This window comes from Apiospora aurea, assembly GCF_038362705.1.
Source record: "Apiospora aurea strain CBS 24483 chromosome Unknown utg000002l_segment0_segment0, whole genome shotgun sequence".
NCBI classification, from domain to species: Eukaryota; Fungi; Ascomycota; class Sordariomycetes; order Amphisphaeriales; family Apiosporaceae; genus Apiospora; species Apiospora aurea.
This window is the reverse complement of record NW_027117389.1, coordinates 931,773-957,189: the sequence shown is the minus strand read 5'-3', so window position 1 is coordinate 957,189 and position 25,417 is coordinate 931,773. Positions and strand designations below refer to the sequence as shown.

Genomic DNA, 25,417 nt, shown 5'->3' with positions numbered 1-25,417 from the left:
AACACTCATGTACTCGACCCCTTCGAGTCAGTTTACTCGTTCACCTTCAGGCTGATCATGCGCGTGGTGGGTGTTTCGGAATGGCTGGAGGACGAAACAGTTCTACGCCGAATTCTCTCTGCCTTTTGTGGATTTGAGAAGAGTTGCAGCAGCGTGCGTATGGTGTTCCCCTGGCTCCCTACTCCTACGTACGTGCAAAAAACTGTTTCACGGTGCTGTACTGTACACAAGTATCACGAACATCGTGAAACGGAGAAAGGAAACGGGAGTCAAACAAGACGATGCCTTGCAATTCCTGATCGACCACGACAAGGGCATCATTCGAGTGAGTCATCATAAGACACATCCCTACCCATGTGAGTTACATCATGTTGACCCTGTTTCTAGTCTTTGCTCAGCGTCCTTTCGTCTGGCATCACGGCAGAGGGCTGCTCGGCGGCATGGTTGCTCGTGTTCCTGGCCCACAGCCCCGAGTGGCAAGCGCGATGCCGGGCCGAAGTTGACGGGGTGATAAGCAAGAAACGAATGGACCAAAGCAAGTCCAAGTACGACATTCTCGAAACTCTCACGCTACAGGAGTGGGAGGTCGGGTTTCCCGTGATTCTCGCGGCCTTCCGAGAAACGGTACGCCTCGCCATGCCCGGGGCCATGTTCCGGAAGAACATAAGCGGTGGAGTCGTCCCCATCGGTGAGACTGGCGAGGTCATACCGGACGGTGCTTATGCTTCGTTTCTCATGGAAAATGTGCACATGGACGCAGACCTGTACCCAGAACCGTTCCAGTTCAACCCCGGCCGATATCTATCCCATGATGGTGAATCCGGAGAGAAGCAGGAGGAACTGGAGCCCCATAAATACATAGGCTGGGGCACCGGCCGACATACCTGTGGTGAGTAATGTGCACCCCCTTAACAACGACATGATTCTTACTTTGTATGCGCAGCAGGGATGAGACTCGCGAAGCTGGAGATTACAATGCTCGTGGCCAGTTTTGTTGCATATTTCGAGTTTCAGCCGTCAGATGCACAAGGAACGAAAGTGAAGAAACTTAGGGTATCACTTTGGGTAGGACCTTTCGCGTCCAGGTATGAGTATCATTGAATAGTTCAACCCTAATTCTCGGGATAATTTTCACATGTTCTTTATTTAGCTACTCGCATGTTTAATCTCATCTAACGTACCCATGCACCAAAGCTTCCTGGTTATAGGCTCTAGGTGGCCATCCGCATACGTGAGGCAGTCTATCAGCATGTCCACTTGATGGCGATAGTGCATGTAGTACCAAATTTTTCCGACCCAAGTTGCCCATGTCCGTTCTCCGTCTGGCTTTCAGTCCAACGAAGAATTCTACTCTTTCAATCTGATCGTGCAACACGTGTCCTATGGTGTGCATACCAAGCCTCATACAACGCACGCAATGCCGAGCCCGACGACCCCGACCGCTTGGAAACGACGATCAGATTGCATCTGCTGTTCATACATATATACAACGAATATAAGATATCTACACTAATAAGCGAGTGACTTTGACATAAAAGATACCAACCACTCCGGCCGATAACCATTAAATGGTTCAGTCTCCAGTACCCTTTTGTTTCTCCCTGTCGCCTCCCATTGCCCTAAAGTTATAACACCCCCGTTCCCATCCTTGGCATATCTCTTAGAGTCCCCAATAGTAACCAATCCTTCTTTTTTCAGTCATATATCTCCACAACCCAACTTCGCTTGTAAGCGAAGCAGCTGACCGACCGCCCCCCACCCCCTTCCCCCCTTTGGTTGGGCGCTTTAGTCAACCCAGCCCTGGAGACGCTGAGCAATGTCGCTGACGTACGAGGCCGTGGCGCCGCGGCCGTCGCTGAGGTCGTTCTGGTTGACGGAGCCCGAGTTGTACTCGCGCAGGGCCGGGTAGATGGACTCCTCGCTCCACTTGTCGCCAAAGTCGCGCAGGTTGGCCTTGAAGTGGTTGGTGCCGCCGTTGACCATGCCCGAGATTTGGTCCTTTTGCACGTTTGCCTTTGTCAGCCCCTTGGGCTATGAACGAACAAGAAACGGTCGGTCAGTGTTAGTAGTAGCAGCAGCACTCACCTGGCTCAGGCCGGTCTGCCCCGGGTACCCGGGGCAGTTGCTGCACTGCATGATCCCCGCCGTCGGGATCCCCTCGCCGGGGCTGTACGTCGTGCGCACGCCGACGTAGCCGTGGGACTCCTGCATGATGATGCCGAGGATGACGCGCTCGTCGACGCCGATGCTGGCGGCGGCGTTGCGGATCGCGACGTTGATGCGGCCGACGTCGTCCCAGGTGCTGCCGGTCGACTTGATCGAGTTTTTGTTGGCCTCGAACATCTGGTCGAAGGTGAGCCACGTGCTCATCTTGGGGAACTTCTGCCACGGGCCCGAGATCCACCGGGGCGCCGACTGGATCGAGACGGTCTCGTTCAGGGGCTCGGCGTGGGTCGCGCGCTGCTCGAGGACGGCGGCGGGGGCGGGGGCGGGGGCGGCGGTGCTGAGGGTGAGCAGACTGGCGGTCGCCAGGGCGAGGAGGTTGAGGGCGACCATTTTGGATGGAGGAGTTGAAGAGAGGTGAATGAGTAGGAATAGGGGTTACTGTTGGAAGTTGATAGGGCTATTTGGGTTCTGCGAAGTGCCTGGGAATTAAGAAAAGAACAACACTACATCAGGGACGGGATGCACCGTCTTTATAGTCAAAGGATACCACGATATCTCCCACGGTCAACAGTCCTAGACATGGCTGTTGAGGATTTCCCTGAGTAAGCCCCTACTCCAGGCAACCTTCCAGGACGGATAGCGAAGCATTGTCGTGGAATCGAAGCACCTCCAAGATCAGGTTATCGATCTAGATGCGTTTCCAAAATGTCACCTCATCACATAATTCATTCTTGGTTACATATGCTCAGCCTGGTATTCGGACTCGGCTAGATAGAACGAGCGGCCACGTACGCTCACTCACGACAAGAAAGGCTCCATACTTACGACAGTAGGGTGTGTGGATGTAACCATACCTTCGACGTATAGTCCTTCTCTCAGGGGTTGGAGCGGCTTAGAATAGCCTGGTCACGGGTCAGTCATTGTATGTTGTATTCCCCTCGGCCAACCTCGGCATCTGGGGACGAGTATCTGCTTGCAGTACACACACAAGTTTGGGAATAAGATTGTTGTCGTCTTTGTTGTTTGCTCGGTCGAGCCGGGTCCGCTTGACCCGATCAGGATAGCACTCGCTTCCGAGCCCGAAGCATTCGGGCCACTGAGGGACCAGGCGAAGATACATTCGGCCAAGGGCCCTGGTTCGGCATAATCCCAAGGCTCCAGGTGATCGCATATCTCTTGTAACCTCATGTGATCAACCCAACAAGTGCACTTTGGAGCTCAGGGGCAACTTACGGCACTTGCATCAACCCGCAGGAAGCCCAGGCCTAATCAGTCGAGATTACGCGACCAGTCGTCGCATACGATAGGCCGTCGGAATGCAAGGCCAGGGCCCCCTCGGCGTCAGCGTTCCCATTCTGCGTAAGCCTTACCGCCGATCTCCCCAAACCGTTCACCTCGGGCTCTCGCCTGACTCAGCACCCGATAGAACGCCAGACCGAATCGGAAGGCGATTACTCAAACAAGATGAGCAGCCAACCCCATCGGGGCCAATAGGAACCCTCGGCATGCACACTGGGATGAGGCGAAGTTGTCCGACTTGGCTCAACCGTTTGTGCTTATAACCCCCTTCAGAGCGGAAGCTATCGAACCTTTGCTGACGCTGCATTCCAAAGCGGCATTCTACGGCATTTAAACACTTCTTTACTTTCAATACACACGACTGCAAAAAGCGAGCCCTTAGTAAGGTGATTACGTGAGAACCCACACAGAGAACTTCGTTGGGGTTGCAATAAGGGGGCGAACCCCTGTCACGGGGTTCAAAAGTTTCCAAAGGAAAGGGGAAAGCTCTACCTGAAAGAAGAAACACAATTCATCAGTTTGACTGGAAATATCGCACTTTCGTATCTCCTTAATGGCGACAGCGCTGCTTCCACCGTTTATGCCGTACTGTATAGATTAATAATTGTTTATACTACTGGCATAATGTTTATTCTATTAGATGTAATGGCTAGGTATTTATTCGAACATAAGACCTAAGTTGTTTTGGAATGGATGAAATGTTAGGTAATCGGGTAGGTCGGGAACCAGGTGGTTATTCGTAGAAAGTAATGCCAAAGCAGCGTTCTCGCCATTAAGGGGATAGCACCAGTTCTCATTGCACGACAATCACTCGACTCGGGCTGATCTGACGCACGCAAAAGAGGGGTCGATAATGTGTTGCGTGCAGTTACGACAAAAAGCAAAGGCATTCCGAGGCAGGCAGACATTATGGAACGTTGCCCGAATCCTACTCAGCTACCTTCCAATACGGGACGAAACATTCCAGAAGCAGTCAGCTCAGCGAGAACGATGGGGAGCAGAACGCGACCTTGTGTGCTTACTACATGACCCACGACGCCCAGGTCAGGCTGGGGATCACCATCGGTGTCATCCTCGTTCCCCTGTGATATCACCCAGTCTATCATTGAGCTGTTCCTCGCCTTCCCCACCACCACTGACACTGAAATATTCCATTTTCGGGGAACCGGCGCGCAAACCGTTCTGCCATTTCCGCAATCTGTTGTTTAGAGACATGGGCTCCGTCGTCTTCATCCTCATCATAGTCGTCTGGCCATAGGAGGGTGTGGCCGCTGTGCAAGTCCAGATCCATAGACCATATGGTATCCGAGATTATGCCATCTCCCTCATCCCAGTCAATGGAAATAGAGGACAAGACGAGTTCCTTTAGGTTCGGGCAGTAAGCACCAAGCGACTTGATCGATTGCAGTGTCAGTGGCCTTGCACCCGTGTCGACTTTGGCAAGCTTAAACTCCTTGATCTTGGGCAGACTGCTCGCGATTTTCTCCATCATGGGATCGTCCAGGCCCTCTATCTGCGGGCAAGCGCCTTCGTCACATACTTCGAATAGTTGAAGGTCTGGGCAGCTCTCGGCAATAAGCAGCAGGTCGTTTCCCATGAAGCTACCACCGTCCTCAAACTCGACGACCAGGTCTTTCAGTCGTGGGTAGTCGATGAAAGCCTCAATACTGGTACACGGGGATAATACCGTAGCGTGGATCCAGGTCAGATTCGGGACGTGGCGGCTCAGCAAGCCGAGCCCGCGAGTCGAGATACGCGAAGCGAGGTGCTTCAGGGCCGGGAACATAATCTCGTCACCTTGAAGCCAGCCATCCTCGATGGTGGAGATATGCAACAGCTCCAAGTTTTTATTCAGTCCGACAGCACGAAATGTTTCTTCTGACCAGAGGCCTTCAAAACCAGCACCCAGTTTGAGAGACTCTAGCGAGTTAAAAGTGCGGAGAAACCGAAGTAGACCATCCTGCGTGATATTGTTGGCGGAGGACGATAGTTCAAGATGCTGTAGCTGAGGGCAGCGGGTACACAGATCATCCAGAACCCCGTCTGAAAGCGCACTTCCCCGGCAGAGCCTAAATGTGTGCAAGCTGGGCTGTGCATAGGAGATGATAGTATCACCCGTGTTCAAGCTGGCAGCGTCATCAGTAGGCTCAAACACCACTTCTTGGAGCTGTGGGTATTGCAGGCAGGCAAGATCGCCATGCCAGGCAGCTTCGTTCTCATACGGCCAAGTATCTTCCGGCTCAGCAAAGTACAGGATGTTGACGAAGTTTGCGTAGAGCTGGGCACGTTGTCGGCTGCGCTGGCTGATCTCGGCGAGTTGGCGGATGCCGGGCGTGACATGGCCAGCAGTGGCAGAATTGTAACTCGAGCCACAGCCGTGCCACAAGATACGGCAGGCTTCCTGGTAAAACTGGCGGTTGACCAAGAGACAAGTGTAAAGGTAGCCCGGCTCGCCGCTCTCGGACTTGACGATGGCGGCGACGATCTCGGGAAGGAGGAAAGCGCGGTGCATGTTTACAGTAGCCTTAAAAACAGATTTAAATATAAGAGAAACATATCAATAATAGATTTCAAGTCGAAATAAACAGCTATATTTCTTCTTGAATTTTTTAACGCCGTAGTAAAAGAGGTAATAATGGTGGGCTAAAATATACGATTCCTACGCGGCACCATAGAGCTGTGCAGTGTTTTTTTCGGGTGGCTTCTGTGCTGTATGTGTGCTTTCTTTGGTTGTGCTGATGCCCCGCAGGTCGCGACTGCCTTGTTTTGGTGGGGGGTGGTGGACTGCAGTGGACTCGCAGCTGAGCCCAAGCCACCACAGCCCCCCCAAAAAACAAAACAAATCAATTGATAGTAAGCATCTACCGATGCGGAAAAGGACCTTCCCCATTCGCACCCAATCACGGTACTCATTACTTTACTAGCTCCTACCAGAGCTAGGAATTGATCTGTCCGCTTACTGCTTGTCTAAGTAAGTTTATGTAATTGTTCCTGGATGCACCGACTCCCTGTTACTTGTTGCTTGTCCCTTTTCATCCCTGCAAGCAAAATGACACTCTTGTGGGGGTCTGTGGAGCGGCGGCTGGGCGGGAGCTATTTCTAGCTATCAATGTCGGCGAATAGGAACAGGGGCCATTGACGATCCGTGGAATAAAGTAAGCAAGCAGCGTAAGCTTTTGCAATGCCGGATGCCAAGGCTGGGGGTAGCACCCATCGTGCTATGTCTGGCTCCCGCCTCCTATCAGGCACAGCAGCTCATGGCTAAAGAAGCAAACTACAGTTTCATCCTCGCAGTCTAATTATAGACCACTTGGGTTCGTGGATAGGAAATGATGTACGCCCCATGCACTGAGAATACAGCAGGCTTGCAGAGATCGGCAGCAATACAGCGGGGGACCCATTGCATCCTTTGCTCTTCGTCACCTTGGATGCAGGGCACTTTTCGACACATACCGGCCTAGGCTAGCAGAAGCGAGTGGCCCAAGACCGAGCAAACGCAATCCACACATGGACTCTGAAAGATGGTATCGTACCCAGCAGGGTACTTTTCGTTCACAGCCAGGACCAAAGTCCGGAGTTGCTTACTCTACTCTGATGTTCGCGATGCTGTGCCGCTTCGAAAGAGCGTGTCGATATGTCTTCATCTTGATTATATATAGTCGGCAGGAGTCTCCCAAACTCCCAACTCATCTCAGCATCCAACATCCGCATCTAACAACAAACACCATCTACTACCATCTACATCATCTCAACCAATCCACTTAACTCCTCTACTTTATACAACTAAACTCAAACACTTCCCACCCTCCATCAAAATGCAGTTCAGCACCCAACTCGTCTCCCTCCTCCTCCTGGCCGCCCCGGCCATCATCACCGCCGCCCCCGCCACCGAGGCCCCTACCACCACCAATGGCGACCTCGTGGCCGCCCGCAGCGCCGAGGACTACAGCGCCGCGGCCGCCGAGTTCGACTTCACCAAGCGCGCGGTCGAGGTCCTCTTCGCCCGCGACGGCGAGACCTGCAACGCCCGCCGCCCCGGCAACAACGACAAGGAGGGCCAGAAGAAGTACGACGACAACAAGAAGAAGATGAGCGAGGCCACCAAGAAGGCCCACGAGGGCCAGAGCGCCTGCCCCAGCACCAGCCGCACCGACTTCGACAAGTCCAAGGACAAGAAGAAGCGCGAGGAGATCAAGAAGAAGTGCCTCGACGGCTACCGCAAGTACGTTTCGGGCCACTGCTTTCACCCATACAGCAGTATGCTAACAGACATGACAGGTGTGTCAAGGAGCGCAAGAACGCCAACAAGGCCTGCGTCAACATGGGTGGCACCGTCGACTCTGGCCACCAGACTGCCGTCCGGGTCTGCGAGCAGCAGCGTGACTACTGGAACGAGAAGAAGCCCTAGATTACTACTCTCTCGGTCTGGCTTTTCATGGCTTGTTCTACCTAGGACGGTTGAGCATCTTGCAATTGGGGCATTTCATATGACCCCTTCCATGTATCTTCTGGGGGGGTTGCGATGACAGTAGCATTTAAAGGAGTCAGGGGCAGCATTGGTATCTTGGGGGTTTCATCTCCTTGTTCTCTTCGTTCCACCCTTTTATATCATTTCACTTTTAGATAGTAGGCATCGCCTCTTATCTCAAATACAGTCTTTACGATTCATCTCGATACATGCTTTCACCATGTATCACCGTTATAAACAATTCCATATCTATATCCACTTCGGTTCTTGTAAAATGTACGGCCATTTGGGGCTTCATCTCATTCAATCCCGCATTAAAAAACTACCTACTCTAATCAGATCTTGTGGAAAGTGTCACTAAGAAGTGTAAATATCCGGAAACGATGAAGGTGCAAAATGTTGCTGTTAGTCGCCGGCTCGACGAAGTGGCATGACCCTGACCACTAATCCTGCCAGAGGTTGGTGTGATGTACCTACCTGTACATACTTGACCCAAGACGCACTCAGACTCCCAAATGCAAGGACTGACCGGGGAGCCGGAGTCCGCAGCAGCAAGCAAACATAGGCCAGTACGCGATTGCTACCATGTCCCAGATATGGCCAAGATCGATGTGAGTTGCCGCTCAAAAGATTGAGACCCTGTCCTCGACAACTCCCAATCTCAAGAAAGGGAAGTCGCAGGCAAGCTACAGTGATCCAATATCTTCTACATAGCTGTTGCTACCAGGACTGGCGGCGGATTCGTGTTACCTCACCCCCGATATATCGTATGCAAGTATACGAGTGAGCAAACTTAGATCCCTGACAGCAGCCAAGTACCCCGGTGCGAAAGCCGCATCTCAAGTAAGGCTCCGTGCACACCGCTCTCATGATATTGCTGCAGTACTCGCCAATTCATCACTACGGTGGCTGGTGTAGACAAGTCGATAATACTTTGACCCATTTGGATACTAGAAGATTGATCAGACTTGCCCTTGCAAATATACTAATGGCTATGGGAGCAGATCATCCCCCAAAGCCCCCAAATCTGCTACCTGTTCCCGCCGCCCATGGCACCGACAGACGCGGCCGAAGAACGGATGAGAAGCCGGGCCCAGTCACCACCACCCGATGGCGGCCGTCAGGCCTGGCTCGTCGTGCTGGGCGCCACGGTGTCCGCGGTGCACACGTGGGGCCTGGTGAACTCCTTCGGCGTGTTCCAAACCTACTACGAACGGGAGCTATTCGCGGCGGCATCGGACCAGCACCAACAGAAAGTATCCTCGTCCGCCATCTCATGGATCGGGTCCGTACAGGGCGCGCTGCTGATGATGGGCGGGGTGGTCTCGGGCCCGCTGTTCGACATGGGCCATCTCCGGCTGCTGCTGGTGGCCGGTCACGGGCTGGTGGTCGTCGGCCTGTTCATGACTTCGTTCTGCACGCAGTACTACCAGCTCCTGCTCGCCCAAGGCATCTGCGTCGGTCTCGGCTGCGGCATGCTCTACCTCCCCGCCGCCGCCGCCGTGGGCCAGTGGTTCGAGAAGCGGCGCGCCCTCGCCATCGGCGTGCAATCCGTCGGCTCGCCCCTCGCCGGAATCGTGCTACCCATCATCTTCAGCAAACTGCTCCCGCGTGTCGGGTTCGGCTGGACCACGCGCATCATCGCCTTCATCCTGCTCGGTCTTTCCGTCGTCCCCATCGTTTTCGTCAAAATGCGGGTGGCTCCGGACCCTCTGCAGAAGCGACCCGCCTTCGTCGACTGGACGTACTTCCGGGACGCCCCCATCGTGCTCTTCACGGCCGCGATCTTCTGCGCGTTCCTCGGGTTATGGGTCCCGTTCTTCTACGCGCAGCTCTACGCCATCCGGTTCGAAGTGTCGTCTATCGAGTTCTCGCCGTACTTCGTGACGCTGCTCAACGTCGGCAGTGCTCTGGGCCGCATCATCCCGCCTTGGGTCGCCGTGTACGCGGGGTCGCTCAATACCATCATCTGCATGACGACCCTCTGCGCCGTGATGGCGTTCTTGTGGATGGGCATCGCCAACTTTCCGGGTTTCGTCGTCTTCGCTCTGCTTTACGGCGCCTTTCAGGGTGGGCTCGTCAGCATGCTCCCGAGCCCCATTGTGCCCCTCACGCCGGACATGAGCAGGCTAGGGACCCGGATGGGTACGAACTATTTGTTTTCGGGTCTGTCCGCCCTGGCAAGAACGCCGATCGCTGGTGCCATTCTAAGTAGCAGTGGCGATCTAGCCTGGAAAGACCTTATTGCATACTCGGGGGCCACGTTGGCGGCGGGCTCCGTGTTGTTGGTAGTAGCTTTGTTGCTGTATAGGAGAGGAAAGCGCGGATAAGTGAGCTGAGATTCTGAATGGTCCATGGCTTTAGATAATGGTACACAGTTCGAAAGCATGGCCGATATAGATACAATGGAAGGGGCATCTTGGGAGCAGTCCCAAAGCTCTGCGCCATTGATGTTGGCTTGCATCAACAATCAAGCTCTTCATCGCCCCTTGCTGTAGCTCATTGGTTGGTGAGAGATCTTCTCCGCAGGTAGTACTGCAGCCTATCAAGAAGATCTCATGCATCAAGGTGGTGCCGACACAGGTAACCAAACGGAATCGTAATCACCATCTCACGTGAGTGGGGGACGCCCGCGGGTCATCCATCAGGCCGAATCCAACGTAAAGGCTCTTTGAACGGTGTAAATGTTTCGACGTTCACTCTCTTCAAAGAGTCATGTCACATCAAAATAAAATACCAAGTATCGAAACGATGCATTACAATAACCCACGATGCGACTCTCGCTGCCGTAGGCAGCTGTTATGGCAGCGGCCTGTGTGTAACCCGACACCAATTGCTAGCCAGAGCCCCTAGGTTTCGTCAATAGCTAACTTTCACCGACCTTTTTTTTTCTTTTTTCATGTTCGTGAGAACACCACTCATTGCGTCGAAAGCGATGGATGAGATGGCTCTGGCAAGAGAACCTACAACCCGCTAAAGCAACCTTCTTGGCTGGCTTCCCGCGCCCTCGGCCGTCCTTCTTCGACACCCTCGCTGGTGGAAGGATGCGGGGTTACACGCACGAGCTATCCGAACTCATGCATATGCCATGCAACGTTGGATCCAGTCCCAAAGACTTGGAGCGATGGGGTATCGAATCACGACTCTTGGTCCTCCCTCCTCAAGGACGACCTCAGGATAACTTATCAATTGTTTCGTTTATTAGGTTAAGCTTGCAAGACCTAGAGGACGACAAGATGCGGGGGAGCCAAGGGAGAAACGGCACGCCACACCGACACAACAGCTCAGCCAAGGGATTGGGATTGGAGGAGACGGGGAAGGCACCAACAGTCCAGTCAGGTGTAGTCCAGAACGAGGATCCTGCAGGAAAGGAGCTCGGGTGATGCTACCACGAGGTGCTGGTCGTGGACCAATCGAGGGTGAAGAAAGCTCTATCGCGAGCCTTGTCTTGGAATTGTGGCCGACCCCTCACCCGGGATAGGCGAGTTGGCCGTCACTAATAGCGAGATAAACTGCGCGTACATGTGGCAAGCGAGATACGGGCACCTCTATGAGGCCTGATTTTCTTTCAAGGTGCATGATTCAGCCTGCTAAGAAAGAAAAACATGTTTGAGGGCCACTTCGTGACTGGGCAAGAAGCCATTCCGTATGCACCAAAATAGACTGCAAGGAGTGAATAGGTAAAGGAGCTTCACGATCATACAATCAAACATGGAAGACGACGAGAAAGCCGCAGTCCACAAGGGAGGGGAAAAGGACGGTGTGATCTCTTCAGTTCCAGCAGCACCCAACAGTACGGCTCAGGAAAAGATAAAAAATGAGAAAGAGACGAAGGACGAACCCGAGATCGCCCAAATCGTCCACGCCATCGAAGAAGGCCAGCCCGTGACGACAGATCAGCACCAGCGCGTCGCGGCGCACTACGGACGGAAAGCCGAGGCGGACCACCTGGCCCCCTCGTCCGACGTCGAGTACATCCTGGACCAGATCGTGGGCATGAGCGAGGCCGAAGCAGTAGAAATCCTCGTCGGCGCCATCGCGCGCCACGCCGACGACCCCAACTTCCCCGCGACGTCGCTGGCGCGCATGCGGCTCCTGGTCGCGGGGCCCAAGGCGTATTGCCGCGGCAGTGTTGGTGATGCTGGTGCTTCGGGCGAAGGAAGAGTAGGCGAAACGGCCACAACATCTGCCGCCGCCGCGATCCCGACGGAAGAAGACTACACCTTCGACCTCAAAACCGAAGCCGCCATCTACCACCACCACTCCCCCTACTCCGAAGTCCGATCCGTGACGCGCCCGGGCGACGACCCGTCCACGCCCGTCGAGACGATCCGGGCCTACCTGCTCGGCCTCGCCTTCATGGCAGGGATCACGGCCGTCAACACCTTCTTCTCCCCGCGGCAGCCCGCCATCGACATCTCCGCCGTCGTCATGCAGCTGCTCGTCGCCCCCTGCGGCCTCTTCCTCGCGCGCGTGCTGCCGGACTGGGGCGTCACGATCGGGGGATGCGCCATTCGCTCAACCCGGGGCCCTGGAGCTTCAAGGAGCAGGTCTTCTGCTCCGTCATTTTCACGATTGCTAACAATGCGGGGAATACGTATTACGTCTACCTCGTGCAGAGGTTACCTCAGGTATGTGCTGCGCTTCAACCTCATCATAGGTCAGTAGTGGTAGTTGTTGTTGTTGTTGTTATTGTTGACCGTCGCGTAGTACCTCGGCAACACCTGGGTCACCTTCAGCTACGAAATCGTGCTCGCCCTCTCCGTCAACTTCTTCGGCATGGGCTTCGCCGGCCTCCTGCGCCGCTTCGTCATCTACCCCATCAGCTGCCTCTTCCCCGAAGTCTTCCCCGCCCTCGCCCTGAACCGCGCGCTCGTCGAACGCGAGCCCGCGTCCAAGCGGACCGAGAAGATCCACGGCTGGACCATCTCGCGGTACCGCTTCTTCCTGGCGTGCGCCGTGCTCATGTTCTTCTACTTCTGGATCCCCAACACTTTGTTTAAGGCCCTGCGCTCCTTCAACTGGATGACCTGGATCGCGCCCCAGAACTTCACCCTCGCCATGGTCACGGGCTTCTGGGGCGGCATGGGCTACAACCCCCTCGCGACGTTCGATTGGAACGTGGCGGGTAAGAATTCGCTTACGACGCCCTTTTTCAGTTTCGCGCAGCAGTACTTCGCGCGCTTCGTCTCGGGTCTCATTATCATCGGCATGTATTGGGTGAACATGTACTGGTCCGCGTACATGCCGATCAACAGCAACGAAGGTAAGCCGCTTTTCATCGTTGACTTCAGAGGCGGGATCACATCCATCAGACTGACTGGCATAACCTAGTCTTCGCCAACGATGGCAAGAAGTACAACGTAACCAGGATCCTCGACAAGCAGTCCAACAACATAAACATGGACGCCTACCGCGAGTACGGCCCGCCCTTCTTCTCGGGCGCCAACGTCTTCGGCCAGGGCGGCTGGTTCGCCTGGTACCCCCTGACGCTCTTCAGCGTCTCGATCCAGCACTGGGAAGCGCTCCAGCGGTCCGGCGCCGAAATGTGGCGCGGCCTGTTGCAATTCCGTCAGCAAAAGGGGAGCAAGGGCAAGTCCGTCTACGATAGCTACGACGACCCCTTCTCGCGCCTCATGCGCGCCTACCCAGAAGTGCCGGACTGGTGGTTCCTCGGCGTTCTCTTCATCTCGCTCGCCCTCGGCATCGTCGCGCTCGAAGTCTGGCCCGTCCACGTGCCCTGGTGGTCCCTCTTCGCCGTCGCGGGCATGAGCGCCGTGATGCTCGTGCCCGCGACGTTGCTGCGCGCGTCGGCCAACGTGAAAATGGACTTCAACGTCCTGTTCCAGCTGCTCGGCGGGCTGTGGTTCCCCGGCAACCCCGAGGCGCTCATCATCGTCACGGCGTTTGGGCAGAACTTCGACGAGCAGGCTTCTGATTACATCACGGGGCAGAAGATGGGGCATTATGCCAAGATCCCGCCGCGCGCGGTGTTTCGGGGCCAGATGCTGGCGGTCTTGATTAATACATTCGTCTTCGTCGGCATGCTCGACTGGATGGTCGTCAACTTCAATGATGGCACTCTTTGCCAGTGGAACGTAAGCGGGCTTTCGCGGTTTCTTCCTCCACAACGTGATCCCTAAATAATGAGCAGCAGTGCTAACGCCGACGGTTGAACAGAACGCCCAGCACTTCGTCTGCACCAACGCCGTGCTCGTCTACGCCTCGGCCATCGAGTACGGCGCCTTCGGGGTGCGCAACATGTTCGAGCTGTACCCCATCCTGCCCTGGTGCTTCCTCATGGGCGGCGCCGTCGGCATCGCCTGGGGCCTGGCGCGCCGGTACGGCCCCGCGATCCACACCCGGGCCCGTCGCCGGACATCGTCCGAGGGCAGGTTCGCGGCGTACGAGCGGTTCTTCTTCAAGCCCGTGTCGTACCTCTGGTACTTCGACCCCGCCGTCGCCCTCAAGGGGGCGCTGAACTGGACCGGCGGCAACAACCTGTCGTATGCGACCAACGCCATGTACATCTCGTTCATCATGATGGTAAGTCGTCAAAAAAAAACACCCCGAGGGTAAGAAACTCAAGTACCTAACCTGGCATGTGTGCAACCTGCAGTACTACGTGAAGCGGCACTACGGCGCGTGGTGGGAAAAGTACAACTACCTGATCGAGGCCGGGTTCGGCGCCGGCATCGCGCTCAGCGCCATCCTCCAGACCTTCTCGTTCGCCTTCACCGACACGGAGATCCCGCCCTGGTGGGGGAACGAGGTGACGACGGCCGGCGTCGACTACCTGGCGTACAATCAGAACGCGTCGTTGCTGGCTGTGCCGGCGCAGGGCTTCTTCGGACCGCCGCCGGATCAGTATCCCATGAAGTTTTGAGGGGGAGGGGGGTTGAAGGCACTGAAGATGTTGTTGTTGTTGTTATTATTATTAATGTTTGCGCCAGCCAGTCAAGCCGGGACTTATTCCTGCTTCCTTAAGTCCGATATTGCAATCTGCCCTGCCTGCCTCAGCTTCCATGGGACTGGTTGGAGCAGCAACTACCTGCCGTTGAGGCCAGATGGTCAGTAACGTTTGCACTATGAGATGCATTGCTGATGGAGCGAGCGGTCAGCTGCATGACATCCACAATGTGGGCATTTTCGCATGATTGCTAAGTGGTTTGAAATCCAATAGGTGGCACGATAGCGTCGTTCCTTCTTTTTTTCTCTTTTTTCTTTTTATCCTCGATCGCAACGAGAAGCTTTGATGGAAAAACAGGGAGGGTCTGGCCTGCTGCTGGCTTTGCCAATGTTGGACTGGACGGCTATCGGTGAGGAACAGCCGAAAGTTTTACTGGGCCCCTCACCACATGCACTCACCTCGAGCCCCTGTCGGCCAGCCATTTTAGTGCATTGTCCCCCCGGAATTACTGAATCGAGACAGGTTAGCAATGCCTTAATAAGGACTTACGCGATGGGGCCTTGTAAGCAATTATTCAGCAGTCGAGAGGGCAGCTCCAGTCTTTGTGTCATGCCATTCGTCGCAACACCTCTCAACATGTTGTTGTTGTTGTTGTTGTTGCTGTGTTATGCACCTGCCTGCCTGCCTGCCTGCCTGCCGGCCTCTTGCCCCTCCTGACCCGGCCCCTGTCGACTTATCGTGCTATGGTCGAGATTGTGCCTGGGAAACAGCTCCTGGGACTGACTCGTGGAGGACCACTGTAACGACGTCACCTATTGCCTCTGTGATGATCGAGTACAGCTTTCCAAGGCCTCGCCATACCGCTGCCTGCTTCTTATGGATTCTTTCTCGGCTGTTAATTCACGGAAGAATTGACGAAGTTCTGTTGAGATGGGGCCCTCCCTTCGACTTTTCGCGGCCGGCCTCGTACCACCAAAATAGCCCAGATAGCATTAGGTACGTACCGGCGAGACAAGCTGCAGTTGGTTTTTCTGCTTTGGCTGGCGAGAGCTGCAAGTCCGCGTGGAGCCCAAGGGAGGTGGATCCCAGCCACCCCGCTACATGGAGAGCTAAAGCACGATGGCGTGCTGATATCATCAATTGTAATCGGACTGTAAGCTCTTTCTAAGAGGCCTGCCGGCTCCGCTTCAGTGCAATATCGAAAAGCCGCCGCAATAGGATTGTAGACAAGGTCCCCCGTCTGCCCCGTGCATGCGGTTGGTCGGTTGGTTGGTAAGAGTTGTTCAGCATGCAGCGGTGCAGGTATCTCGCCGTTATCTGCGAGATGCAGGTGCGGGTGGCTTGTCTGCTGTGCCATGCGGATGATCTGTCATCATGATGAATCTCTTGTAAAGCCGCGCCCTCCTCCACCTCTACACCCTCGTTCTGGAAAAGAAGCCATGCAACGGTCGGTTGCTACGGTCGTTCCGGTACCAGCTCTCCACAGGGGGGGGCACTGCAGGACACTAGCCCAGTCCCGTTGGCCAGTCGCCGGTTATGATGCATCGTCGCCGTGCTTTTGCTGCTTGTTTCGAGACACCCAAGGAGCCAAGGAGGGGGCTCCATTCAGAAACTGCGGGTTGTCCGCTCGAAACAGCAGAGAAGGCAGACCGATCCAGCCCGCCCGCCCGCCCGCCGTCCACACTCGTGGATGATGGATCCCTTGGAAAATGATGGAATGGTCTAGCTAAGGTTAGACCGATGCAGCATTGCAGGTGCAGTACTGTATGAAGCAGCAGCACATCCAGGCAATGTAGCAGCCGCCCCTCCTTTGCGCTCCGGACGTCCAGAAGTATTTAGATCCTGCCCGTCCCTCCCTCAACCTGTCTCTGATTCCTCCCTGCTTAATCCCATATCCCATTCCAAGAAACACCCCATCCCAGTTTCATATACCCGGAAATCCGTCAAGATGGCCCCCAAGATCGCAATCGTTTTCGTAAGTTGCTGCTGTCCTACCACCACCACCATTGCCCAACACTCTGCAAGAGGGAGCCCCTCGCTAACCTTGATGTCACTCTAGTACTCCATGTACGGACACATCCGTACCTTGGCCGAGGCCGAGAAGCGCGGCATCGAGAAGGCCGGCGGCACCTGCGACCTCTACCAGGTCGCCGAGACCCTGCCCGCCGACGTGCTGACCAAGATGCACGCGCCCGGCCAAAAGTCCGACATCCCCATCCTGACGGACCCCGCGACCCTGGAGCAGTACGACGGCTTCCTGATGGGCATCCCGACCCGCTTCGGCAACTTCCCCGCCCAGTGGAAGGCCTTCTGGGACAAGACCGGTGGCCAGTGGGCCTCGGGCGGCTTCCACGGCAAGTTCGCCGGCGTCTTCATCTCCACCGCTTCCCCGGGAGGCGGCCAGGAGTCCACCGCCCTCGCCGCCATGAGCACCCTCGCCCACCACGGCATCATGTACGTGCCCCTGGGCTACGCCAACAGCTTCGGCCAGCTCACCGACATGACCGAGGTCCGCGGCGGCAGCCCCTGGGGCGCCGGCTCCTTCGCCGCCGGCGACGGCTCCCGCCAGCCCTCGGCCAAGGAGCTCGAGGTCGCCGAGATCCAGGGCGAGCAGTTCTACAAGGTCGTCAACAAGTACGTGTCGTGACTGCATGGCAGCGGACCTGCCGCCGCGGATGAGAACAACAAGAAGGCGACGGTGACGGCCGACAACACCACCGCTTCGGGCAATCAGACTGCCTCTGATGCCAATGAGCCCAAGGAGAAGAAGAGCAAGGGCGAGGGCCCTTGCGGTCTCCCAAGAAGTGTGTCGTCCAATAAAGTTAAATAGTTTAGCGAAAACCCAAATAATGATTCCCTTTGATTTCCCACACATAAAAGCTCCCTCATTTTGCTCTTCGTGCATATTGTGTTGATTAATTGCTGTGCCATTTCGTGTAATGATTTGCCAAAGCTGATGTAATTCTTTCTGGAGTAAGGACCCATCGGCAACATGTCATATCCTATCAACTCGAGGCCAAGCAATTGTCGCCGTCGTCCCTTTCATCGCCCAAGGGGTTGGAAGAGGGCCGCGATACGTGGGGTGAAACGATGAAAGGCTTTAGAAGTAGTTGATTTTCCCTTGCTTACACATGCAGAGATAGAGTCAAGCAAGGAAAGAAATATCACCAGGGCGCCATGGTCGTTGACCGCAGTCCTTGCAGATAGACTCGTATCAAGCCAATATCCCATTCCAATTGGCGTTGACATGCCTTATTCCGTGATTGGCCCCTTGGAACCCCATCTCAAAGTACACGACATTGCCGAGAAGCATGGCTATTGACTCGAATGCCACGGAAATGCTGCGCATATTCGATCATCCGATGGATTTGCGTGAGCCTTGAGTCTTGGGTGTCTCATTCAACTTGGCTGTAGTACCCTTGCTTCCTTTGAAGTCGCTCGGGGCCCAATAAGTCCATGATCTGAGCCCTTACCTCTTGACGCCAGTCAGGGCTCAAACGACAAACATTCGGTGAGCGACAACTGCATGTCATCTGAGGAGCCGTCTATTGGATGATGGGTTAGCTTGATCTCAGCAAACTCCTCTTGAAGACCGGCAACTTCATCCCTTACTTATGATCCCGCGCTTCACATGTTGAACGGGATGTACATACAGACAGCAAAAGCAAAGCTTGGGAACTCAAATCCAAGATTAATCACGGACCTTGATTCTGAACTACATTCAAGTATAGATGGCAAAAAGGATAAGTGGTATATATCGTTATGTACTCGGAGTCTTCACTCATTATCAAAGTAACCTAGATCCCGTTCGTTCATCATCGGAACGCCGTTCGGAAGCAAAAAGCAAAGGCAAAGGCAGAGGGAAACCTTGCCCTGTTTCGCTCCCGGTTGAACCACCCTGTAAACGCCTGGCAACTTTAAAAACAAAATTGCACCCGAAGTTTGTTAATTACAGAAGCAAGCCAGCCCGTTTTTTGCTGTCGTCATGCTCCTCTCATTCCTCGACATGGGGGAAACGAGATTGATCATGTCCTTCGTTACGTGTTTGCGTCTTCGCTTTCATCGTAGATGCATATATATATATATATGTCCGTCAATCGAACCAAATCATCCAGTACCCGAACCGTGCATTTTCATCTTTGACTGTCGTTTCTGACTTGCCCAAGATAGCTCGGAAAGTAGATGGATTTCTGCTTTCATGACGAACTCTCGTCAACCGTGCATTGCAATATTGCAGGTCTTCCGATGGATGGTGTCGAACTTGCGGTGTGGGTCGTCGTTCTACTCATCGGTTTAAAAGGATTCATGCTCCCTCCCGGGGTGGGCACTAGATGGCTCGACCACGATCTGCGGCAGCTCCCGGATCCGTAGACTGGGCAGCTGCGGAACTCCGCCGACGCCGCGCGTAGACCGCATAGACGACCGGTTCGTATTCGTCGACGGCTCGATGCTTCTGAGGCGTCTCTCGCTGAGGTCTCCGCCCTCGCCCACGCTGTCAACCATGTCCGCTACTTGCTCGTCCAGGCGGCGATCCCGCTCGCTCGTCGGGCCCATGCTGTACTCGGGTGGGGGCTCATTGAAGAAGGCGGGCGATGTGGCGCCCGGCCTCGGGTTGTTGTTATCGTCCAGGCTAACGTCGTCATAGCCCGGGGGTCGTGCTGGGGAATTTCCACGTCGGCCAGGTCTGCCTCGTCGATAAGCTCGGGGCTGGAGCCCGCCCTAGGCCGCGACCTGAAGCCGCCCGAGTACTGAGCCGACAACCGTTGCGGCGTATTGGCGCCCGATCGCGTCATGTCCGGCGAGTTTTGCGGGATGTCGAGGTCCTGGTTGCTGTCCCAGCTGAGCACGGAGCTGGCGCTACGCTGGCGGTGATGGGTGGAGAGCGAAGGCGAGTTGACAGACAGGGCGACGCTCGCAGCGTCGGACAGGAGTCCAATCCTCTCGCTCTCCGTACTATTGGCGCGCAGCCGCGTGCCGTCGTGCCGGGCCACGCCCAAATCTGCGTAGCTGACGCTGGATACGGCCCGCTGGCGCTGGGTCTTGAGACGGTCGTGCTCGGCGCGCAGCTCGCTGATGACGCTCGAATTGCTAGCGGCTCGTGCCCGCTGCGAAAGCTCGGCCAGCGCGACTGTGTCGCCTCGTGCCCTGGCCTCCCTTCTAAGTCGTCGGCGTTCCTCTCTCTCGGCGATCTCGGCTCGTCTCGCCAGGCGGATCTGATATAACGTTTCCATCTCTTCCTCGCGCAGGTCCTCTTCCTCTCGATCGGTGGGATGCTCCAGGACCACGTCCACGCCGCCTCGGTCACCCTCCCGGCCCAACACTTGCTCATTCTCGTCGGGTTTGTTTCGGTAGGCGGGCAGTGTCATGATCGATCGTATCGATATATTCCGGTTTACGTTACTTTGGTTCTGGTTTGCGGCCGCGATCGCGGCGTCGAAATTGGGAGGTACATTGCGGGTCGTCATAGCAGAACCCTCGACATCACCCGCTTGGTGGTAGCCGCCTTTCTTGCCAAAGGGTTTCGAGGAGTTTTTCCGACTGCGTCGCCAATAGCAGGCTGCTATGACTACCGCGACGGTAGCAGCGGCGAGAATTCCAAGAATCTGGTACAAGTGGTGCAAGTATTAGAGCACAGGTTTCAACGCAAGCAAGCACGCAATGCGGGTGACTGGTGGCAATGACTTACCAAGGGGAGGTTCGGACCGTTCGGCCCGTTTTCGAACTCTCTGCGGAAAATGTTTGGCAACTTTTCACCGGCGTCAAATCCCTTCATGGATTGCGCCGGAATGCCTATCCGGTACGGCACGGGCATCTTGAAGGTGATTGTGCGATATAAGTCGGCGTCGGCGGCGGGTTGCGAGCGAGCTAGGCTGGTAGGAAAGCTTTCCGGGGCGGGGTGTGGATGCAGCCGCCGTGCCAGAGCTCTTGGTATCGTCGTGTGATTAATTGATCTGTCTGGTTTTGGGGGGAGGAGGGACGGGCGGTATATAGCGGGGGGATTGCTAGACAGCCTGCGACAGCCCGATCTTAACTATTTAAGACCACGATAGGCATGACTGACAGCAATGGAATAGAGACGTGGGATCCTCGGAGGAGGAGTTGTCATCAAACGCAAAACAGCCGATTTAAAGATTACCGGTAAAGTAAAGGTCGAATGACAAATTAGTGTGCAGTAGGGAAAAAGGTGGGAAAAGAGAGGTTGGCCTGTTCGGACGACTGCCTAGAAGAGGAAGAGGGACGTGGAGTAGGAGAAGAGGTAAGGTAGCAGGCAGGTCGGGTCGCACCCATCGAGGAGAGGCTGAAATGTAAGGGCCATATCTCGGCAGCGATGATGCGCAACAGCGACACACACACACAGGCTCATCAGATGTGGTGCCTCGCAATGCGTGCCCAGTCCGTCCCCAGTACAGTCGTCAGCCGTTGACCTGGACTGGCACAGACTGGACACTAGAGTAGGGCCAAGTTCTCGTGCGGTTGGCTGCACCGGGAGAGATCGACGCCCCATTCTGCCTAACCACATTTCCTGGTGGAGGGGGTGTGCGTGGAGGCCCTCAAGGGGGTGTTGTTCGTGTTCAGGTCACTGCTGTCACTCTCTGGGCTCTTAGGTTACTTTCTAAGGGAACTGCATCTGAGCGCAGGGAACCAGAAGCGACGCCACCCCTTCATGCTGCTGCTGCTGATGCTTGGGGGCTTACATGCACTCACTTCCAGTGGTCAATTCTAGAGACTGGGCGTCTTCTCCAGGTATTTCTCCGCAGGCATCCCGGTGTGAGTGTAAGGGCGGTACTACTTAGATCAACTAGATTTCCTTGGCGTTGTACAAGTGGCCATCCATCCATGGTGACATGCGATATACGGTCCAGGCAACATACCTACCTACCTACCTTACATAGGTACACCATGAGATTTCTCCTGCCGTCAGAGAGAACTGCCCTCTTGCCTCTAAAGTTTACCAATTGAGACCTCGGGCATGTCCGCACAGAAATACCAGGAGCAGCACATCAAACAGCTCGAGACCCTCTGGGCTGGAGATTTTGCCAATTTCCGTGGTTTGTTCCAGCTGTGACGGCACCAGCTGGGCCACCATGAAATCATGGTGAATAAAAAAGGCCGTGGCTTCTATATAGCGGCTGCTATAGCGGCCCGCTACTCAAGGGGGAGCGTGGCGCAGGCTGTCCATGTCCAATACGATAGAATCCGTACCGATTGCTGGGATCCTGCTCCTTCCGAGATTGATGGTTCGACCTGGCGTCGTTCTGGAACTTGCGGTTGGCGATTGGATTGCTTCCCAACGTTGGGTGTAACTGGCTTGTCGCTCGCTGCAAACTCCAAGCGGCCACTTTACGGGCAAACAACCGAGCACAGCATTCTTGGTGTACTACAACGGACTTGTCGAGAATGGTTGATTCAATTGGTCATACCTCCCTACGGTACTTGGAGGGACATGGACACAGGACATTTCATGGACAATGCTGCTGGCTCCAACACGGTTGACTTGGGATTCTCAGCAATACGGCATCAACCAAGAACATCATTGATCGGATTGGTTTCAATCCGTGATGGAGGAAGGAGGAGCCCTGCTAGCTAGCAGGCACTGCCAGCAAGTGCTTCAGCACTAAGTGGCCGTGATTGCCGTTTCCAGGGACCCCGAAAGAGTCCTAATTGTTCGCTTCGGCATCGCGCCCCCGCTTCCTGGCAGAAAAGGAGGAGGACAATAAATTTACGTCTACTTATTAGAGGTTGGGTTCCATGCTTCTGGAGTTGGAGTTGGTGTAATGCGTGCTGGCAATGGGGAACTGGGAACCTAGCATCGGCTGTTCCCTTTAGCATCGCGGTTAGCTTACCGTGCATCGAGCATTGATTAATTTGCCCACTGTCCTGGGATTGATTGATCGGCCCTCCAACTGCTATGTAATATGTATGCACTCCATCAATGATGGGAAGATCCCCTCTATGATGCCTACCGCCTATTTCCTGCAGGAGGGTTTCATCGTATGTAGGATGTTCGCCTTCCTCTCTTGTCGGTCTGTCAGTCTGTCTATCATACGTGCAGCATGCTTACCACCCACAGCCGGCGCTTAAAAAACTCTGAAGGGCATTTCGATGCAGGCAAAGAGGATGCGCCTCCATCGAATCCGACGTTTGCTGGCTGCTTGCTGGCAGGTCCCCTCGGTCCCCTGGCAAAGTGCGGGCCTGTACCGCACTTTGGAGCTGTCCGTCTGTCTCCCATCCGCTTTCTGTCGACTGTGCCTCGTTCTTGCAGGGCCTCTCAAACCGCAATCGGGTTGAATTTCCGGTCGAGTTTCTTCAATTTCTTCAAACAAAGAGGCAGTGGATGTGCTCGACAATGTCTATTGCCTATTCGGGTTGATATCTGTAGCGGATGCCCCAATGCCCAAGACGCCGGAGGTCGAAAAACCTCCCGTGGGGCAGTGGCTGGGGGCTCCTGGTCCGACCTAAGCGACCCTTGTGATTTGGGAAAAAATAAAAGTCACCGCCCCGATTCGATGCACGAAATCTCGGTGGACTTCCCTGTCCCCCCCCCAGATGGCGTGTGGCAGCGCAGCGAAACACTGCAATAGATAGTATCGTGGCAGGGTAAGAATGGCAAGAAGGAGCGGACACATGCATACTTACCTAATTTGCTCCTTTTTTTTTTTTTTTTTTTTTGCTTCCTCTAGTCATCGTCACCTTGCGCCTCGGTCGCACCGCGTTTCGGTTTGCCCATTTCGCTCCTTTTTGATTGCAATCGTAAGGTCAGCTTACCGTGACAATTTCTCGGGTCATGGGACGACTGCGACGACGCTGTCTGTGTGTCTCTGATCCGCTATCTGTACCTTACATACAAGAAGAGCGACCGGTCCTTTCTGCTTCCCGAGCGCTGCCCGCCCAACAGTCGGCCTTCTAGGCCCACCCTCAACTTCAGCCGGCCCCAGACGATGTCTTAGACATGCAGCACGCCACGAACCAATCAACGGGACCGAGGCATCGCATCACGTCTTTGGGCTAAACAACTGCAGCTCCTACCTAGTGGCCATGCTTTTTTTTTTTTTTTTTTGCTCGCTGCTGATCGACGACTCGGCAGGGTACGCAGAGAGACAGGACTGATGAGCTGTTCATCTCGGGGACGGACGTAAAACTCGAACTTGCAGCTTCTTCTAAGCATCGTCATCGGCCTTCTGCCCCAAAGCATCGACTCTTGGATCTCAGTCATGTTGTCCGAAATTGACGTGGATCTTTGCTGAGCCTCGATTGATTACCTACTTTCCCTCATAAGGCTGATCACGAGGAACCTGCCCCACAAAGAAGTGGCTGTAGATATACGGAGGAGGAGCAGCAGCTTTGGACTCCCCCGGCCGCGCCCAGGGAATTTGACTTGTGTGTCAGCAAGCGAGTGCCAGGAGCAGCGGCTTAACTGGTCACTGGTCAAGGTGATTTCCCGTGTCCCAAGCATTGGATGCTCGGCGGCGGCGACGAGCATCTCGTGAGATGAAAGAACCGTACCGAGCGGCAGTCATACGTGAAGTACATTGTTAGGGGTACCACAGTGGCCACACTGGATGCCTCATATCATGTCTGTCAACTGCAAGTAAGTATGTATGCACAACACCCCAGGATTGCACTGAGGAGAGATGTGATATATGAAATACCCCGGTCGGGCGAAATAACGGAGTGCGGAGCGGACCCAATTGGACCACTCTGTTTCTCTACCAAACGCGCCGACCCGAGCAGTGGATAGAGAGCTGCGCCCATAATGTGGCATTGCATCTGACTCCCGTATATGTGAGGCAGGTGAGGCGCAGAATGCGCATTTAGTCCCCTTCTCTCTCAACTGCGAATGCATTACGACTCTGCTCTGCACCAAAGCTAATACTTGTGATACCCGATACCACATCATGTGTATGTACGGACCCGCGAGTTTGCCTTATTCTCCTGATTGCTTGTACTATGACGGAATTTGGAGGGGTCCGTTCTCATTTTTTCACAACGGCAGAGGCGCAGCTTTGCAGAGGTCGCGCCGATGAATTACTTAATCTATCCGGATGCAGAACGCAACGGCGCATCTCAACGGCGGTTGCTCCGGACTCTCGACAGCCCCCCAAGACCCCTGGATGGGGGGCTGAGAAGTAAGGAAGGGAGGTGGGTAAAATACTTTCCTCAGTCAATCAGATAGATGAGAAGCAAGGTTTCGTTTCTTTGTCAAATGCACGCTTTCCCATCTCCCACACACAGCCAGCACGTGGCACCTCGGACAAATCCTCCTACCCGTACATACATAAGCGCCGCGTAGACACCTTGGGGGCCGAAATGGAACCTCGCTTCGATGAGTAGGCAGCACCTTCGGGGACGGGGAAGTCTCGCGGTTCATGCGGTGTGTAGCTGTTCGTATTGGGTTTGGGTACTCCCTGGCGATATATGCCTATAGTTGAGCCAGTGGCCACGCACCCCTAAAGCGGGAAAGTCGGTCTTTGGAGCGCGAGAATCACCGTTCCGCTGCATGTTCTTGGTTTTTGAGATGGGCGTATGTTTATTGAATGATATCGCCCATTCGAATCCCACCTTTGTAACTGTTA

At 54.9% G+C, this 25,417-nt stretch overlaps 9 protein-coding genes across 9 annotated transcripts; 5 read left to right on the top strand and 4 right to left on the bottom strand.

Moving 5' to 3' along the window:
- Nucleotides 1-57: 57 nt before the first annotated feature.
- On the top strand, nt 58-897 carry PG986_002698 (uncharacterized protein; the record flags this gene model as incomplete). Its single annotated transcript, XM_066838920.1, has 3 exons — nt 58-188; nt 232-325; nt 388-897. The coding sequence occupies 3 exons, from the start codon at nt 58-60 to the stop codon at nt 895-897; spliced, it is 735 nt and encodes a 244-aa protein (XP_066703984.1).
- Nucleotides 898-1,785: 888 nt separating this feature from the next.
- On the bottom strand, nt 1,786-2,556 carry PG986_002697 (uncharacterized protein; the record flags this gene model as incomplete). Its single annotated transcript, XM_066838919.1, has 2 exons — nt 1,786-2,031; nt 2,086-2,556. 2 exons carry the CDS (start codon nt 2,554-2,556, stop codon nt 1,786-1,788), a joined length of 717 nt encoding a protein of 238 aa, XP_066703983.1.
- A 2,011-nt stretch (nt 2,557-4,567) lies between these two features.
- On the bottom strand, nt 4,568-5,977 carry PG986_002696 (uncharacterized protein; the record flags this gene model as incomplete). Its single annotated transcript, XM_066838918.1, has 1 exon — nt 4,568-5,977. The coding sequence occupies one exon, from the start codon at nt 5,975-5,977 to the stop codon at nt 4,568-4,570; it is 1,410 nt and encodes a 469-aa protein (XP_066703982.1).
- A 1,258-nt stretch (nt 5,978-7,235) lies between these two features.
- PG986_002695 (uncharacterized protein) lies at nt 7,236-7,902 on the bottom strand (the record flags this gene model as incomplete). The annotated part of the gene is made up of 2 exons (XM_066838917.1): nt 7,236-7,727; nt 7,882-7,902. The coding sequence occupies 2 exons, from the start codon at nt 7,900-7,902 to the stop codon at nt 7,236-7,238; spliced, it is 513 nt and encodes a 170-aa protein (XP_066703981.1).
- Nucleotides 7,903-8,982: 1,080 nt separating this feature from the next.
- Nucleotides 8,983-10,263, top strand: PG986_002694 (MFS monocarboxylate; the record flags this gene model as incomplete). Its single annotated transcript, XM_066838916.1, has 1 exon — nt 8,983-10,263. One exon carries the CDS (start codon nt 8,983-8,985, stop codon nt 10,261-10,263), a length of 1,281 nt encoding a protein of 426 aa, XP_066703980.1.
- Nucleotides 10,264-11,644: 1,381 nt separating this feature from the next.
- PG986_002693 (uncharacterized protein) lies at nt 11,645-14,819 on the top strand (the record flags this gene model as incomplete). Its single annotated transcript, XM_066838915.1, has 6 exons — nt 11,645-12,483; nt 12,555-12,564; nt 12,644-13,199; nt 13,268-14,031; nt 14,114-14,479; nt 14,553-14,819. 6 exons carry the CDS (start codon nt 11,645-11,647, stop codon nt 14,817-14,819), a joined length of 2,802 nt encoding a protein of 933 aa, XP_066703979.1.
- Nucleotides 14,820-16,791: 1,972 nt separating this feature from the next.
- PG986_002692 (minor allergen alt a 7) lies at nt 16,792-17,490 on the top strand (the record flags this gene model as incomplete). Its single annotated transcript, XM_066838914.1, has 2 exons — nt 16,792-16,818; nt 16,903-17,490. 2 exons carry the CDS (start codon nt 16,792-16,794, stop codon nt 17,488-17,490), a joined length of 615 nt encoding a protein of 204 aa, XP_066703978.1.
- Nucleotides 17,491-19,136: 1,646 nt separating this feature from the next.
- On the bottom strand, nt 19,137-20,655 carry PG986_002691 (uncharacterized protein; the record flags this gene model as incomplete). Its single annotated transcript, XM_066838913.1, has 3 exons — nt 19,137-19,473; nt 19,593-20,446; nt 20,530-20,655. The coding sequence occupies 3 exons, from the start codon at nt 20,653-20,655 to the stop codon at nt 19,137-19,139; spliced, it is 1,317 nt and encodes a 438-aa protein (XP_066703977.1).
- A 570-nt stretch (nt 20,656-21,225) lies between these two features.
- Nucleotides 21,226-22,431, top strand: PG986_002690 (uncharacterized protein; the record flags this gene model as incomplete). Its single annotated transcript, XM_066838912.1, has 4 exons — nt 21,226-21,255; nt 21,300-21,587; nt 21,826-21,892; nt 21,953-22,431. The coding sequence occupies 4 exons, from the start codon at nt 21,226-21,228 to the stop codon at nt 22,429-22,431; spliced, it is 864 nt and encodes a 287-aa protein (XP_066703976.1).
- Between the last annotated feature and the right edge of the window lie 2,986 nt (nt 22,432-25,417).